The 15,719-nt window shown below is 48.0% G+C and overlaps 1 protein-coding gene across 3 annotated transcripts in view; it reads right to left on the bottom strand.

Moving 5' to 3' along the window:
- NF1 (neurofibromin 1) overlaps positions 1 to 15,019 on the bottom strand; it is a 73,994-nt gene extending 58,975 nt beyond the window's left edge. For 2 of the 3 annotated variants that reach the window (XM_071447980.1, XM_071447981.1), the window contains exons 1-9: positions 14,788 to 15,018; positions 8,397 to 8,540; positions 6,866 to 6,949; positions 4,514 to 4,704; positions 2,068 to 2,174; positions 1,740 to 1,807; positions 1,429 to 1,504; positions 758 to 915; positions 58 to 231 (exon numbers count right to left, since the gene is read on the bottom strand). In XM_071447980.1, coding sequence (XP_071304081.1) covers positions 58 to 231; positions 758 to 915; positions 1,429 to 1,504; positions 1,740 to 1,807; positions 2,068 to 2,174; positions 4,514 to 4,704; positions 6,866 to 6,949; positions 8,397 to 8,540; positions 14,788 to 14,847 — 1,062 coding nt within the window. In that variant the 5' untranslated portion in view covers positions 14,848 to 15,018. Of the gene's footprint in view, positions 1 to 57; positions 232 to 757; positions 916 to 1,428; positions 1,505 to 1,739; positions 1,808 to 2,067; positions 2,175 to 4,513; positions 4,705 to 6,865; positions 6,950 to 8,396; positions 8,541 to 14,787 lie in introns of all 3 variants that reach the window. The other variant, XM_071447982.1, reaches the window with a different exon arrangement.
- Between the last annotated feature and the right edge of the window lie 700 nt (positions 15,020 to 15,719).

Raw genomic sequence — 15,719 nt, 5'->3', positions numbered from 1 at the left:
AAATTAACTTCATTATTTCAAATTTCTTCACCGCAATTAGGAAATAGACTTTCTTACCTTAAGATCTACTACCATGGACTGCACTAGCAGGAAAATGACAGAATTATCTTCCCAGTTGATGTACGTAGATGCTTTGCACAGTTTAACACAAGCAATAGCAGCACTTTCAGTCAGCTGCCTGCTCCCACTGTGTCCTGCCAGGGCCTTCCTGAGATTGTCCAGGAACAGCTTCTGCAGAATTCAGAGCAGGGATAGTTACAACCTGACACTGTGATGGCAAAAACCCACTGGATGCAGCAGCCTGGAGAAATCCTGTCATTATTAAAGACATTCCCTTTGACAGAGCTGGGGCAATCAGAATGGCACAAGAAGTGGTTGTTCACTCTCAGCCCTCATGCTGCAGCCACATCAAACCCAGCAGGTGCTGAACCTGTGGGGCTCACAGCCCCTGCAGACCCCAGAACCTCAGCACAGCCATTTGCTGCAGGTGAAGGCAGAGGAAATCACAGCACAGAGATTCACATCTCCAAGGAAGTGGAAAGGTCTGAAATAACATTGTTTGGGACATACTACTTGTATGAATTACTGACAGTAAAAGAACGTATGTAAGGTGAGAACTTAAAAAGTGTGCATAAATTTACATATGGAATTGCAATGTGCTCTTGAAGGAGGAAAGACAAAATTAAACATCCCTGAAATACAGAATCAGCAAAACCAAGGCAACTCTAAAAACCAGAGCCAGAATTCATTCTCTTACCTTGTTCATTTTAGTTTCCTCTACCACATCCTTTGCTATATCTTGGATTATCTCTGGACACAGGACCAGGAGGATGATCTGCAGTGGCCACACCGCTGCTTTACGTTTCGTGCTTTCAGCAAAGCCATCCACTAAATCAAACAACTTCTCAGCACAATCTGCATAAAACATAAGCCCAAGTCCAACACCAGTTTTAACTATGAAGAGGTAAAGAACAGGTATAAAAGAGCAGAGGGATAGTTCCACCTACACAGAAGGAAAGTTCTGGTCTGCACAATACTGACATGCTACTGGGGATCAAATGGTCTCAACCCAGTTAAAGACATAGTTTACCTGAAAATATAAATTCTCCTCTCTTTTTCACTAGAGACAAGTAAAGGTGATGTTCTCTAAGTTTTACCCTGTATCAAGATGAAAAATATAAATTTAAAGAGTCTCCATCTTTTGGGGTTTATTTCTTTGTGGTGTGAAGCACAAAATGAATCTCTTTTAAGAGGGGAGTCAGGAAAGAAAACAGACAGGAACATACTCTTGCCTGCCCTGACAAAGGCTGACAGAAATTTGTTTATTTGCAGGCTGCACAAGGAGCAAAGAGGGCACAAAATGCAAGGGAATGCATTTGGTGATATCTGAGAAACCAGCCTTGAACACTGTCATGTGTTATGCCTTACCAGCCATGTCAGTCTGGGGGGTTTGGTACAGCTTTGTGAATTCATCAGGATAGTTTTCCACCCAGTTCCAAAATGCCTGCAGATAATGGGAAACACCTTCACAATCCAGAGCTTCAACAATTTTACTGAATTACATATTTAAACAAAGAGAGGTTTTATTCTTAATTCTAATCACTCAAAATTTCTTGCGAAACATATTTGCATCAAAGGAAGGCAGCCATTTTTATTTTATAGTAAATTACTGAATTTCAACTATTCCTAAACTAGAAGAAAGTCTACGAATAAGCAATGCAACAGAAGTAAACACTTACCTTCTCAAGGCTGTTGATAACAGCTAACTGAGCTACTTTCTTTAGAGCTTTAAACTTGAATACAGTCTCTGTAAAGATAAAACATTTCTGCATTTAGAACAGAAACTTGTTCTAAAAACAACACAGCTTATACAAGATATTTGAAGCACAAAGCAATTTTCAAATCAATGTTTTAATAGTACTTAACTACTCTTAAATACTTCAGTAAATACATGACTGCTTGGAGTAAAACAGAGCAATAAACCCAGATATATCAATTCCACTGTGTCATCTCTGACTAACCAGATTAAAATAGAAATATTTCAAAACACTCAGGCTCAGATCATACCTTGCAAGAGTCGCTTGAGTTTTGAACAATCCACACTGATGTACTGTAAAAGTTCAATATCATGAACATCAGCATTATCTTCTGAACAAACAGTCAGTTCCTGCAATCTAAAAATACACAAAGTAAACAAACTTTTCCATCAGATCCTGCCAGACAGGTATGAACACACCTGTGAGATTATACATTTCAACAGCAGGAGAATGCTCCATCATCTCAGATGAACACTTCCACATATAGAAATAAAAGATCTTGCACGATTAAGACTTAATATTACAGTCTGGTGCCATCCTCATACTGAAAACGGAGCTAGAAAACCAGTGATGATCTTCCAAGATGCCAGTACCTTCTGTGGATTGACTGTGCCCAAGATTTGCCTAAATGCTCCTGTTATCCACCCTCCTGTGGCAGTGACCTTGTCACCCTCTCAACTAAACATGAGGTCCTGGCCTCCTGACACCTTCAGGCTACTGCTCGCTGCCAGCAGGTCCTGCCCCAGGTAAGATCAGAGCACACCAGGGACTGCTGCTGCTACTGGACACCACTGCAGTGAGCTACAGCCATTCTTGTTCCACATTTCTCTGGCCTGAGCACACAGGATGAAGTTTAATCACACCAGTTTAAACACAACAGCATCTTTACACTGCTGTCTCAGAGAATTTACTCAGCATCTCCCAGGCACCAAGCCACTGATCACTGCAGCATCTGTTCCACAAACTGGGGACTGCCACGGCTCCTTCCAAGGCTACAGATGTGTTTCAGACATGGAATGTGGTTTCTAGTACTAGACACAAAAGCAGTTCTTCATGTCTTCAGCACCAGGGAAACTTAACAGCCCTGGCTGGGAATGGGAAGGTCCCCACTGCTGTGCTTTTCATGCCAAAAATCCCCCAGCTGCCGTGCAAGGCCCAGAAATATGGCTAAACAGGAAACCCAGGTCAGGGATCAGCAGTGCTGACTGGCAGCAGGCTGACCCCTGTGGAGACCAGCAACAACTGGTCAAACATTTAACTGTTGCTGTACAAGCCATCTGCAAGGGAAACAGGTTAGGGGAAAAGCACCCTGCTCCAGCTCAAGGGATGCTGAGGGGGGCTTTGGAGCAGGGGAACAAACCATGCTACAGGCATACAAATACACACAGATCCAGCCACCAGATTCAAAGATTCTCAAAAAATTTCAACCAAAAAATGCTTCCAGCAAAAGAAATTCTTTCCATTTCCATAAGCAACAAAACACTATCAACCTATAGAGCAAAACCACATCCCCCATGCTAGCTGCCAAGTCTATGTTCTTGAAATAGAAGTTATTAAATGTTCTGTAACAACGTAGAAAATACTTTAAATTTCAAATTACTCAATCATTTTAGACTGAATTCTAAAACACAAACATTTTCCAAAGAAATATATAAATATATGAGGAAAATATAAATCTTTGTTTCAATTAAATTGGCTCACTCATTGCTATGTGCTATGTAAGGATGCCCAAGCTCTATTTCTAATAAATCAAGAATGATGTTAACTGTAACACTGTGTGACAAGAGCTAAGCCACTTCAAGCACCTTTCAAAAAACATCAAAGTATTTCAGAAATAAAAAGCTTAGCACACCACTCTAGTGGACTGACAAATGCTGAAGCATCAGAAGGATCTGGAACAGACCAAAAAGAGACAATAGATGGAAATTTTGGGCCTGTCTCCCTTCTTACTTAGAAAAGCAGAAAATCCAGTTATTTTTACAGTAGATGTGCTGTGAAACTCAAATCAGAAGACAAATGGGTCTTTCCCAACAACTAACAAACAGCCCAGCTGTTTGTCCCCTTCAGGCATAAGACAGATTTAACATAAAAGCTTCCTAGCAGGAAAACAACCATGGGGTTCCAGCAGAGCTGTGGACAATCACCAGTTTTCATTCTAAATTTGTAAGTAAATGGATACAACCATTAGCTTCAGCATTCTTTTTTTTCCAAGACACCTTGCACCCACAATAACTTACTCAACTTCTGCTGCATTATCTTCACTCACTATTTTCAGTGGTACTTTTGAAAGCAGATTAAAAAAAGCAATAAATGCAGCCAGCAATAACCCAGGATGGGGTTGAAATGGGTTCATTTCATAACCTGAAACCCAAGTAAACCTTTTACTCTGCCCAGTGAAAGGCTGAGGGCATTCCACTTGAGAACTACCCCATTAAAGAGCATTTAAAACATTGGCTCCTCTGAACAGCTGGTGGCAGACAGAGGCTGCAGATGCTGTCCCTGCCCAGGGCTGCACACACAGCAGTGCAGATGCTGTCCCTCCCCAGTCCTGCACACACAGCAGTGCAGATGCTGTCCCTCCCCAGGCCGTTGCCTGCACACACAGCAGTGCAGATGCTGTCCCTCCCCACAGGGCTGGCTGCACACACAGCAGTGCAGATGCTGTCCCTGCCCAGGGCGTTGCCTGCAGGCCGTACCTGGTGGAGATGCGGCTGAAGACGGCGTTGAAGTTGTTGCAGCTGAGCGAGAAGAGCACGCCCGAGGCGGAGCTGCGCAGCTCGGCCGCGTGCTGGTTGCCCTCGCGGTAGGTGTGGATGAAGTGGCAGATCTCGGGCAGCAGCTGCTTCACCAGCATGGTCTCGTCCAGGCGCATGGTGTCCTTCGGTTGCTGTGGACAGACGGCATCCCCTGAACGCTGCTCGGGAAGCAAAGCCTGGATCCCCCTCCCGAGCTGCACAGAGGCTCCTGCCCCAGCACAGCCAAACCACCCCAGGCCTGCAGCTGAGGACACCGGGCTGATGGATCCCATTGTGCTGAGCACACCGGGCTGATGGATCCCAATGAGCTGAGGACACTGGGCTGATGGATCCCATTGTGCTGAGCACACCGGGCTGATGGATCCCACTGAGCTGATGGATCCCACTGAGCTGAGCACACTGGGCTGATGGATCCCAATGAGCTGAGCACACCGGGCTGATGGATCCCACTGAGCTGAGCACACTGGGCTGATGGATCCCACTGAGCTGAGCACACTGGGCTGATGGATCCCAATGAGCTGAGCACACCGGGCTGATGGATCCCAATGAGCTGAGCACACCGGGCTGATGGATCCCAATGAGCTGAGCACACCGGGCTGATGGATCCCATTGTGCTGAGCACACCAGGCTGATGGATCCCATTGTGCTGAGGACACTGGGCTGATGGATCCCATTGAGCTGAGGACACTGGGCTGATGGATCCCATTGTGCTGAGCACACCGGGCTGATGGATCCCACTGAGCTGAGGACACTGGGCTGATGGATCCCATTGAGCTGAGGACACTGGGCTGATGGGTCCCACTGAGCACCAGGCAAACATCAAGGCAGGCTCTGAAGCAGCACACACCTTGCCCTGATGAACGAGCCCTGTTGCTCTGTGTGAGGATCAGGACAGCACTGCCTGCCTCAGCCTCTGCTGAGGGCTAAAGGGCAAAGCCCACCCTCACTTCCCTTGGGTAGGGGCTTGGTGGCCATATTCTGACAGTGAGTATTTTATATTAAAAATGAACCAAAAAGAGGTGCTTCTCCCCTGCTCTTGCTGGGAATTGCTCTATACGAGTCAAAAATGGCTTAATTTCCCTGCAAAAGAAAAATCTAATTTTTGCCAGTTTGCACAGTGTGAGACATAAGGAAACTATTTACAGAAGAATTCAAAGTGAAACTTTGCTCTACTAAGAGCAAGTTTTAACAGAAGGGTCAGCACTAAAGCTTTCTAAAATTCTACCAACGAGTTTTCCATAGGGAATTGGGAAGTTTCAGAGACTCCCACTTAGTTGACCTGCGTCCTGTTGCCATGAGAACTTGATGAAACATTGAGCAAGAAATCCATCTGAAGATACCACAGAACACAACACGCTTTGTACAGAACTTTGGCTCACTCTGATTTAACATATTCTGCCTCAAACTGCTCTCATTTCAAGTGACAGAGCAAGAAACATTCAGCACAATTTTAGGCTATTTAAATATGATGATCTATCCTGAAAACCACTGTTTCAAACATTATGCATAGTAAAAATATTTCAAAATAACTAAATTCTGAAGTTAAAATTCTGAGTTTTTGACTCAAACTGTTCTTTTGACTCAATGCATCAAAGACTAAAGTGCCAAAAAGGGGTGCTTTCCTCTGCTGTAAAAGCTGGAAATCAAATACAGCTTAAAAATAAAATTCCATTCTTGTTAAAATAATAAACCACTGCAAATCTCGCTCTCAGTGAAGTTTGGCTTTGCAGTTCCAGCCCAGCACAGTAAGCTGTACAAGCAGCACCACTCTGCTCCCACAGGGACCAGCAAACTGCCTCGCAGCAGCTCTGACTGGAAAGCTCAGGTCTGCACTCCCAGTGGAGATCTGGACATGCTTAACTAATGTAATCTAGGAAACACCTGCAGAAATCATCTCCAGAGCTGTGGCAGCAAAGTTTCTGCTCTATACAAAAGCACATGGAAAATTACTTCAACAAATGAAAGTTAAGACATTTTAAAAAACCTCAGCCCTGTATGCAGAGAACTAAGTAGCACAAAATGAAAAACTTGTACTGAATCCTCTGCTACTTTAACAGGAAAAAACTCCATTACTTTTAGGCAATGTAAAGCACCCTCCAAATCGTCAATGCATCAATCACATCAACTACTTGCATTTATAGGAAGTTTTAGTACTTTTAAATGGCATTAATCCTATTTTGCTCTAAATGTGATGAGTTTTTAGTACCAGTAACAACAGACACACAAGCATTTGACCTGTATTCTCCAACCCATTGGATTCCAAGTTAAAATTACTTAAGCAAGCCTACTCACCCCTGCCAGACATTTTTCCAGTGTATCCAAGATAATCAGCTGAGATAGATATAAATTCTTTTCAGCAGTTTCTCCAAATATTCTCTAGAAGTAGAATGGATTCATCTGAGACACAGATCTTTGACTTGTGATGTAATGAAAGGGAAGCAGCACAGTGGCACAGTAAATTATGGCTCCATTACTGCTCTAGTTTGGAGTTTAGACATAAAGCCAGCAAAAGTCAAATTAAAATAGGAAGTAAAACCTTATCACTAAAGAACTATCTTTATCCAGTCTGCAATGCCAAAAGCAATAAGGAACCAAGAGCCCCTGCAAAGTAAGAGTGGAGGTGCCCTGCAGCCCCTCACCTCCCTCAGGCCCTGGCTGCTCAGAAATATGGGTTCCACCTTGGTTCCACCTTCCAGAACCTATTTTGGTACCAATCAGTGCTGACCCTTCTGCAGTTCTGTGCAGGATGCCCCACTGATGCAGACACAGGCAGGATTCCAGGGTGCTCAGTCCTGTGCCAAGAACAGGCACTGCCTCCAGCAACATGGAAACCCCAAAATAAAGCAGGAAAGACTCAGCCAAAACCACAGACAGAGCACCTGTCAGAGCCAGCCAGAGCTGACTCTACCCTCAGCCCAGGTTTCAGCTGAGACTCTTTCTGAACCAAGACTGCTATGAGTGAGTGTCTCTTGGGCTGGTCTGTTCCAGCTCCAGAAGCCCTCCCCAATTCCCACAGAAGCTCACACCATCACACATGAGGAGCATTCACACTTGCTCCTCAGGGCAAACCTTTTAACTGACACTTTCAGCTAGGTCCTTCCTCTCAAAATCTCTGTATCACATAGAGAAACTTCTTTAAACTGCACAGTTTTCTCATTTATCAGCCAATCACCTTGCATATCAACATGTTCCCTCATGCCTGTAGAGTTTAATTAAAATAAGTTCTCTCTCCAAAGGGATTACAGGTAGCTTTAAGCAGCCTACAATCCCTAGCAGCAGGGCAACCTATTTTCTCATGTTATCAGTCCTCTGCAGGTCCAGCAGATGCACATCCCTGTACAACTGACAGCCAAGGGCTCACTCCAAATAATGTCTCTAAAACTATCCAAAAAGTACTGCCAGAGGCTGGCCAGTTCTGTTACCTGTTTGGGGAGATTCCAAATGATCCCAAATCACATGGATTCAAAACTCAATGAACTAAACTTTTCTCATGGCAAAGGTTCTGACTGAGACTCATCTGGTTGTTATAAAATACATCTATCTTACATATACACAGACACACAGTGAAACACCCAAGCAGCCTGGAAAATTCAAATAGCTCCAGTTTTAAATCCCTTCCCTGCCCCAAAATCCCAACACCTTCCTGTGGAACATGGCTGTGATGGATGCTGCTGGTGAACTTCAAAACAGAAAATAAGTAAGTGTAAAAGGCAAGCAACAATCTGACTAAATTTCAAGTAATTCTCTGCAGATTTTACAATAGAAATAAATAACAACTATTTGAAAAAAAAATCACCAAACAATTCAAAATTAGAAAACTTACCATGTTATTAACATTTTTTAATATATTGGTGAGACCACTGATGACCAGGGAAAACTTGTACTTGGAAATGTTGATGAGACATTCCTTGTTGTGCTCCGTGCTGACTTTGGTGTGGGTATTCTGCTGGCAAGCCTTTATTGGAAGCTACAAGAGAGAACTGTTATAAGCTTTTTCACACTGAAATTGACCCTTTAAAGATGGGTTAAAAACTTGAGATACACCAGAAACCACCTTGAAAAACATTCAACAAGAGACAACAGTGAACACATTATTTCATCTTCTCTACATTCATCTTTCCATTCGTTATCTATTAAACAAAATGCTTAAGCTCACCTGTTCCTTTTTCTGAACTGAAACAAAACCTCTATTTTGTGATATATTTTCTACAACCTGGATGTCAAAGCAATCAAAAGGAGCAGAAAAATATAAGACACAATTCTAAGAAAATACTCTTTATTTTAAAAATGGGCTTAATAAAGACCAAAACTTTCCAAGAAAAAAATGCACCCTGGGACCTGAGGGGAGGAAAACCCCAGCAGGCCCCAGAGCAGGTGAGCTGGAAGGCAGCAGCTGTCCCACGTGTGTCCCCTGCTCTGTCACAGGGCAGCACCGGCCAAGGAGGAGCCCCCACGGCCGTGGTACCTTTGGGGTCCCCCCAACACCCCCAGTGCTGAATCTCAGCCTCAAGCACACCTGGAGTGCCTGTGAGCCACACCTGACCTGTCCCCTGCCCAAGAGCCAGGGGTAAAGAGGAGACCTGAAATGCCCTCTGCCCAGAAAGAGGAGATCAGAGCACTGCACCGCTGAGATGGCCCTGCCGCTGTGTGAACGAACACTGGGTACTTTGTTTCCTCTGCACCCAAATTCTTCAGGGGTCACAAACCAGTCACTTCCCAGGCACACACCCACTCCCCTGCCTGCTCCCGGCTGCCACTCTGCAGAAACAATCCCTTTCATCAGGATTTCTATTTCTTAAAAGCAAACTAATATAGGAACATTCATGCCATTTGTATTTGAAAGTGTGACCTTGGAATTCCCTAGCCATAGGAACTTGAATTGCTACTAAAAGTTTTAACCTATTTTGACCAGAATTGTGAATAAAGGTGTATTCTGAAAGACAGCAACGGCTCAATGGAAATGCCACGGTGTAATATTTGTGCATTAGAAAAGATTATCAGAGAGAGAGAGAGAGTAAGAGAGGGTAGAAGAAGGATTCCAAGGAATTACAATCAGCTTTACAGTGCAAAGTGCCTCAGGAGGCACCTCCCAGGCTGGGGGCTCTGGAAGGGCACCCTCCCCACTGCCCCCTGGCACCACCTTCTGCTGGGGAAAGCCCAAATGCCCAGAGTGAAAGTGCAAGATGAATGGCACTGAGGAACCCAGCTGGGAGCACTTTTGTCCAGCAGTGTCAATGCAGTGTGCCTGGCCCAGCCTGGCCCTGGCAGGGAAAGGGCACTGACACCCTGTCCTGCTCTGATGCCACGGGTGACTCCCTCTCTGGACAAGCTGAGCTTTGCTGAGGGTTCAAGCTCAATTCCTTTGGTACCATGGACTAGGCTCCCCATGGACAGGGGCTGGGTGTTTCCTAAGAGAATGGCTGACTGTCAATGAAGGGCAAAGATGCTCCTGGCCCTCCAGATGAGACCAAAGAGCCGGGAGCAGCAGCCCCAGGTCCCTGAGGCGCAGCAGCCCCAGATGGGCTCCAGGAGCTGCAGCACCTCCAGGGTGAGGGCTGAGACTCTGCCTGTGAAGACACCCGGAGCACCAAGCCATGGGCAGCCCAGCTCCTCCCCACTGGAATCTGTGACTCCCTGGCAGCTTGGGCTGCAGGGCTTCCCATCAGCACCAGGCGCCCCAGGGTGCTCGCCTCACCCCTGCAAAAGCAGAATCAACAGCATCGATGACTCAAGCTTTGTTTTCACTGTCAGATGTTATTCCTACAATACATTTTTGGAAGTCATTGGAGGATTATAGATACATTTAATTTAAAATTTCACTATTGCAAGTACTTTTTATCTGAATTTTCAAGTCTCTGTGCTGACAGCAGCAGCAAAGCTCAATACCACTGAGTGCTAAAACACTTGAGAAGAGCCTCTCAAAGAAACTGTGTCATAGATCTAGTTCTGTGTGCTCCCATGCCAGAGAAACATCACATTACACACTTCTGGAGCTTCCTGCCACAACAGCCACTACAACAAGGTCACCTAGAAGTAAAACTGCTTTTTATACTATCATTTAAAAAGGGAAACTATACAAAAAGGAAATATTAGCACTGTTATTTTGGGGGATTTTATTTCTCAGCTCTTTTCTTTGTGCACTCTGTCATACTGGAACATTTTATTTCCCCTCACAGAATGCAGTGACAGTGCTGAGTGACTAAAGAGAATCTACTTTACTTCTCTACAAATACCCATTAATCTAAACACTGGGGTGGGGGAAAGTTGAAATTTTACTTTCATTGACTTTTGATTCTCTAGTCTGACGCAAGAAGGTCCAATCTTTTGTTATGTGAGCACTGACAGGCCTGAGTGTCTGTAAGTTGGGCACTCAGGCTGTTGAGAAAAGCTACACTGAGCCATGGATTTTGCTTTATCACTTGTAATTAATGAACACAAAGTTAAATCAACTCTACTTAGTTGGTACTTAATAGTCTGGAGAAACACACAACATCTAGGAAAAAATCCCTACTGCTATCCTTAACAGACCCCAAATCCACCTCAATTCATCCTTCCAAACAATCTCTCGGAACTTTTCAGCAGAACACAGGACACACACGTACTGGTGACAGAAAATCCCCACAGCACTAGCCCTCCTCAGCATCAGCACTGTCAGAACCAGACACAAATCCCTCTAAACCAACAGGCACCTTCCTCCCCTCTATGAACACACACCTGCTAAAGAGGCACTGTGCCTGAAAAGAACCTCACAGCCCAGCCTTCCCAAGTTCCACAACTTTCAGAAGTTTTTATATAGGATGCTCTGAAAATCAAGCATTGCCAGAAGGTGAACTGGAAGTGGGTGCTGTGAGCAGTGCTGTGTTTACCCTCTGCCAACACAAACACTGTGTCAGGTGAGGAAGGGCCCTGGCTCACCTGGACACTTCCAGCAGCTCCTCCCTGCAGCCAGGGCACACCCGTGGCACTGGGCATTTCCCTGCTGTGCAGAGCAGCACCTCAGTGCAAATCCCCTGCACACACCCCCAGAGCCATCACCTCAGAGCCAGGGAAGGTTCTGCCCGAGGAAGATGGAACAGCACCCCTTGTGCTGCAGGGCAGGGCTCCAGCCTGGCTCAGCCCCAGCTCCTGGGGCATCCTGCCCCACACACAGCAGCTGTGGGCAGGAGCTGCCCCTCCTGCCAGCCCAGCAAACCCCTCACAGTACAGCCCATTACTGTGAGTGATGTCCTAGCAAGCCACGAGGAAAAACAGAGCTGGTACTGCAACCACTGCTTTTGCAGGTCTCTGATTCTGCACAGATTTCACACACTGTAGAGAAAGATCAACAGGAGGAGGGAATATTTGCTTTAATTTAATACCTTTTAATTAAAGGGAGAATGGAACATGACTACTGACTTCCAGCTTTTATGCACTTTCTTAACTGAGAGTGCCATCACACCTCATGAACTGCAAATGGGAAGCCTAAACCAAAACCCACATAACAGAAGTTTTCTTCCTTTAAAGCATATTAGAATCACAGAACCACAGGATCAATAATGGTGGAAGAGACCTCTGAGATGGCTGAGTCCAACCTGTGACTGACCCCCAGCTTGTCACAGCACAGAGCACTGAGTGCCACATCCAGTCCTTCCTTGAACACTTCCAGGCATGGGCACTCCACCACAGTTGTCACTTACATGGCCACAAGTTTGTAAAGGATTAAGAGTTTTTATTATATCTGCCAGTTTTAAACCAATCTAGATATAAATGGTTTGGGCAGTCAGACTCCTCCAGCTATGTTCACAACTACTCCAGTACAGTGCCAGCCTTCCTGTGATTTCACATTGCAACACACCTAAAGCTCTATGAAAACACAAAACAAAACTGGAAGTGAGTATTTCCACAGGAAAACCAGAGAATTTTATTTTCCAAAGCTCTGACTATGTCTGAAATCACAGGGAATTCCATTAATTTCCAGGCTCTCTGCGCTACTGCAGTCTAATTTTATCCTGTCCACCCCAAGTTCAGTAACTAGCACTGAGTGCAGGCTCTGCTGAGAGGTCTCCCCATGCTCTCTGTCAGTGGGCTCTGGTCTCACAGGTCCCAGTAAGAGCTTCTTCTGCAGCAGCTGCAGCCCGGGGCAGCCCCAGGCCAGCCCTGCAGCAGGTGAGAGCTCACTGGAGCACAGGGCAGGACTGGCAGGAGCTGCAGGATTTATTCTGTGAGCCAGGCACTGGTTAATTCACAAACTCTGCCTGCCAGTCGCTGCAGGCCCACAGAACTGTACACACAAAAGCACATTTTGGTTAAAGCAGCATTTTTAACAATAAACAAGAGCAGACCAGAGAAGACTGGTTTGCCCTGATTTCCCTTGTTTTCAATACCAATTAGCATCCTCTCAGCTTGCTGCTTCATCTTTCCCAAAATGAATTCAAGCACTCAGCAAATGAATGAAAAGCCTGTCTACATCTGTAAATTGGGAGGAAAGATGGTTACACTTTCCTTCTTTGCAAAGGAAGGAAGAAACCCTGGTAAAGTTTGTCTTCTCCTGGGCAGAAAACCCAAAACACAACGGACCTGAGCTGCCCTTGTCACCCTCCTCACTCAAACACTGTGACATGCCAAGCTGGCTCCTGGTGCTGAACCCACAGGTCCTGCATTCAGGCACACACAGGATGCAAACCCTCACAGCTGCATGAACACCACTGAAATAATCTGCATACATTCAGTATATTTTGGTAGGACACCACAACTGTGACTGACAACGATGCACTTGATGCATATTATCACTGTAACTCCACTATTTCAGCATCTCAGCTTTCTTCCTACCCAGAGAGGACTCCTCCCCTATACCTTTCCATAACCATGCCACAAAAAGTACAAAAAAATAATTCTAAGTCTGTAACTCCTAACAGATGCTGGCAAGCCCAATTCCACAATATACACAACAAAGAACAGGAGAAAGCCCAGGTCCTTTTAACACCAGGACATCAAGAAATATTTTCTTGCATTATTGGGAGCATAATCAATCCTATGTTTTCTAAGCTTATGGAAAAAATGATCTATGACTCAAGGAGGAGAATAAGGTAACTATGCAAATGTGTCTATAATATATGGCAAAAATCTGCCTCATTATAATGTCAAAAGACAAAGTTTGATATTTTCCTCTTCAAAATAAACTTCATATAAATGTAAAAAGAAACAGCTTGTTTTTCTTGCACCAGGCCACATCTTTCTGCAGGGTGTTGAAGCCCAGTAGCACTGAGGGACAGATGCAGCACAGAACAAGGCTCAGTCTGGAGGAGCAGCTCCACATTTTTGATGGATTTACACTAAGCAGGGTCTCACAGAGCTGGCCTCCTGTGACACACGGGCTGCACTCACAGTGTGGCAACATGAGACAAACACCACAGGAACTGATCACTGAGCCTCACGAGAGCTCCCTCAGCCAGGAAAGCACCTTGGGAGCAGGGAAGGAGCGTAAGCTCCGAGCTTAGCCCCACGGGGAGTCACCCACCTAATCCCAGTAAGCAGTTCCTGCTGGTGGATCAGAGAAATATAAAGTCTAAGGCCAACAAATCCCTCTTCCTTCCATTCAGAAAATCCTTCTCCGAACTACTAGCGCTGACTTTTGCAAGGACATGTAAACCCCCATCACTGCAATGGAAACCAGGGGCCGGAACCCCCTCGTGACGCCTCAGGGGCTGGGGCTGCACACCGGCATCCCCCTGCACCGGGGGCACGGGCAGCACGGCGGCCGCAGCGTCTCCAGCCCTCCTAACCCCGCTCTGAGGCTCTTCTCCCTTCGGGAGAGGCAGATGATGCAAAGCAAGGACGTGAATTTCACAGCACTGTCCACGGAGAGCACAGACACTCCGGGAGAGGCGGGGGAGCAGCGGCGAGGAGACACAGGCCCCTCCTCACCGCCGCTGCCGGCACAAGGACGGATGCGCCGCACCTGGAGCGGCCGGCCCGGCGGCGGCGGGACCGCGGTGCGGCGGGAGCGAGGGGCTGTGAGGGGCTGCGAGGGGCTGCGAGGGCAGCACGGCCCCGCCCCGGGCCCGCCCGGCACAAAGGGCGCTGGGGCCCGGGGCCTCGGCCCCGGCACGGGCGGGGGGCGGCAGGAGCGGCGCTGCCACGGCCGCCCCATCCCGGGGAGCGGGGCCGCTCCCCCGCCGCGCGCCCCCGGCCCTCCCCGCGGCCCGGGGAGGGGGACGCGCCGCCGCCCCCGCTACCTGCTCGTCGAAGCGGTTCACCACGGCCTGCACCCACTCCACGGGCTTGTGCGCCGCCATGTCCCGCCGCCGCCGCCCGCCCGGGGAGCGGCGGGTGCGCGCGGGCGGTGCCGGTGGCGCGGGCCCTCAGCGCGCGGGGCCCGCCATGACACCTCACCGGAAGCGGGAGCGCGCGCCGCCCCCGCCGCCGCGCCCGCCGCGCCAGGGGCACACCGAGCCCCACACTGCGCCTGCGCGCCGCCCCCGCCCGCGCCCGCGCGCTCCTGCGCCTGCGCAGCGCCTGCGCAAGGGAGGGGCTGGGCGGGAGCGGGGCGGGCCCGGCGGGGGCGGGCCCGGTTTGGGCGGGGCCTGGCGGGGCGGGGCCGGGCGGGGCATGAAGAGCCATGGCGGGGGCCCGGGGGCTTGGACGGGCACATCGTCCTGGGGACGGGCACAACGGGTACGCACCGCCCTGCGGGACGGGCACACACCGCCCTCGGGAACGGGCACAACGGGCACACACCGCCCTGCGGGACGAACGCATCGCCCTCGGGAACGGACACACGCCGCCCTCCGGGACGCAGCGTGGCCATCCCGGCGGTGCTCCGCGTGTGCGCCTCCGTGACGGGCCCGTGGCCGCTGCCCTGCAGACCGCACCTCGGCTGGTGCCGTGTTCGCCCTGCGGGGCCCTCTCCAAGCGCTGTGCGTGACGCATCGCCCGCAGGTTTGCTGGCTCTGGGATGCACAGCTGTATCTTACCTTCCAACATAAACCCGGGTGTTTCCATAAATTAACTTATTCTGTTACATTTCGAGTCTTCACTCTGGCAGTAACTTCAGATCCGAGCGTGGCGCCTCCGTCCCCAGCCTGGTCACACCAGCCCCAGCCAACTCTACTCGGTGACTCAGAAAAGTAGGATGCACACAAATAAACATCCACTTCCACTTTCCTTC

The sequence above is a fragment of the Agelaius tricolor genome, unplaced genomic scaffold, assembly GCF_023055355.1.
Source record: "Agelaius tricolor isolate 1412-34295 unplaced genomic scaffold, bAgeTri1.0.p SCAF_25, whole genome shotgun sequence".
Lineage (NCBI taxonomy): Eukaryota > Metazoa > Chordata > Aves > Passeriformes > Icteridae > Agelaius > Agelaius tricolor.
The sequence above is the reverse complement of the archived record's forward strand: the minus strand, read 5'-3'. Positions and strand labels throughout refer to the sequence as shown.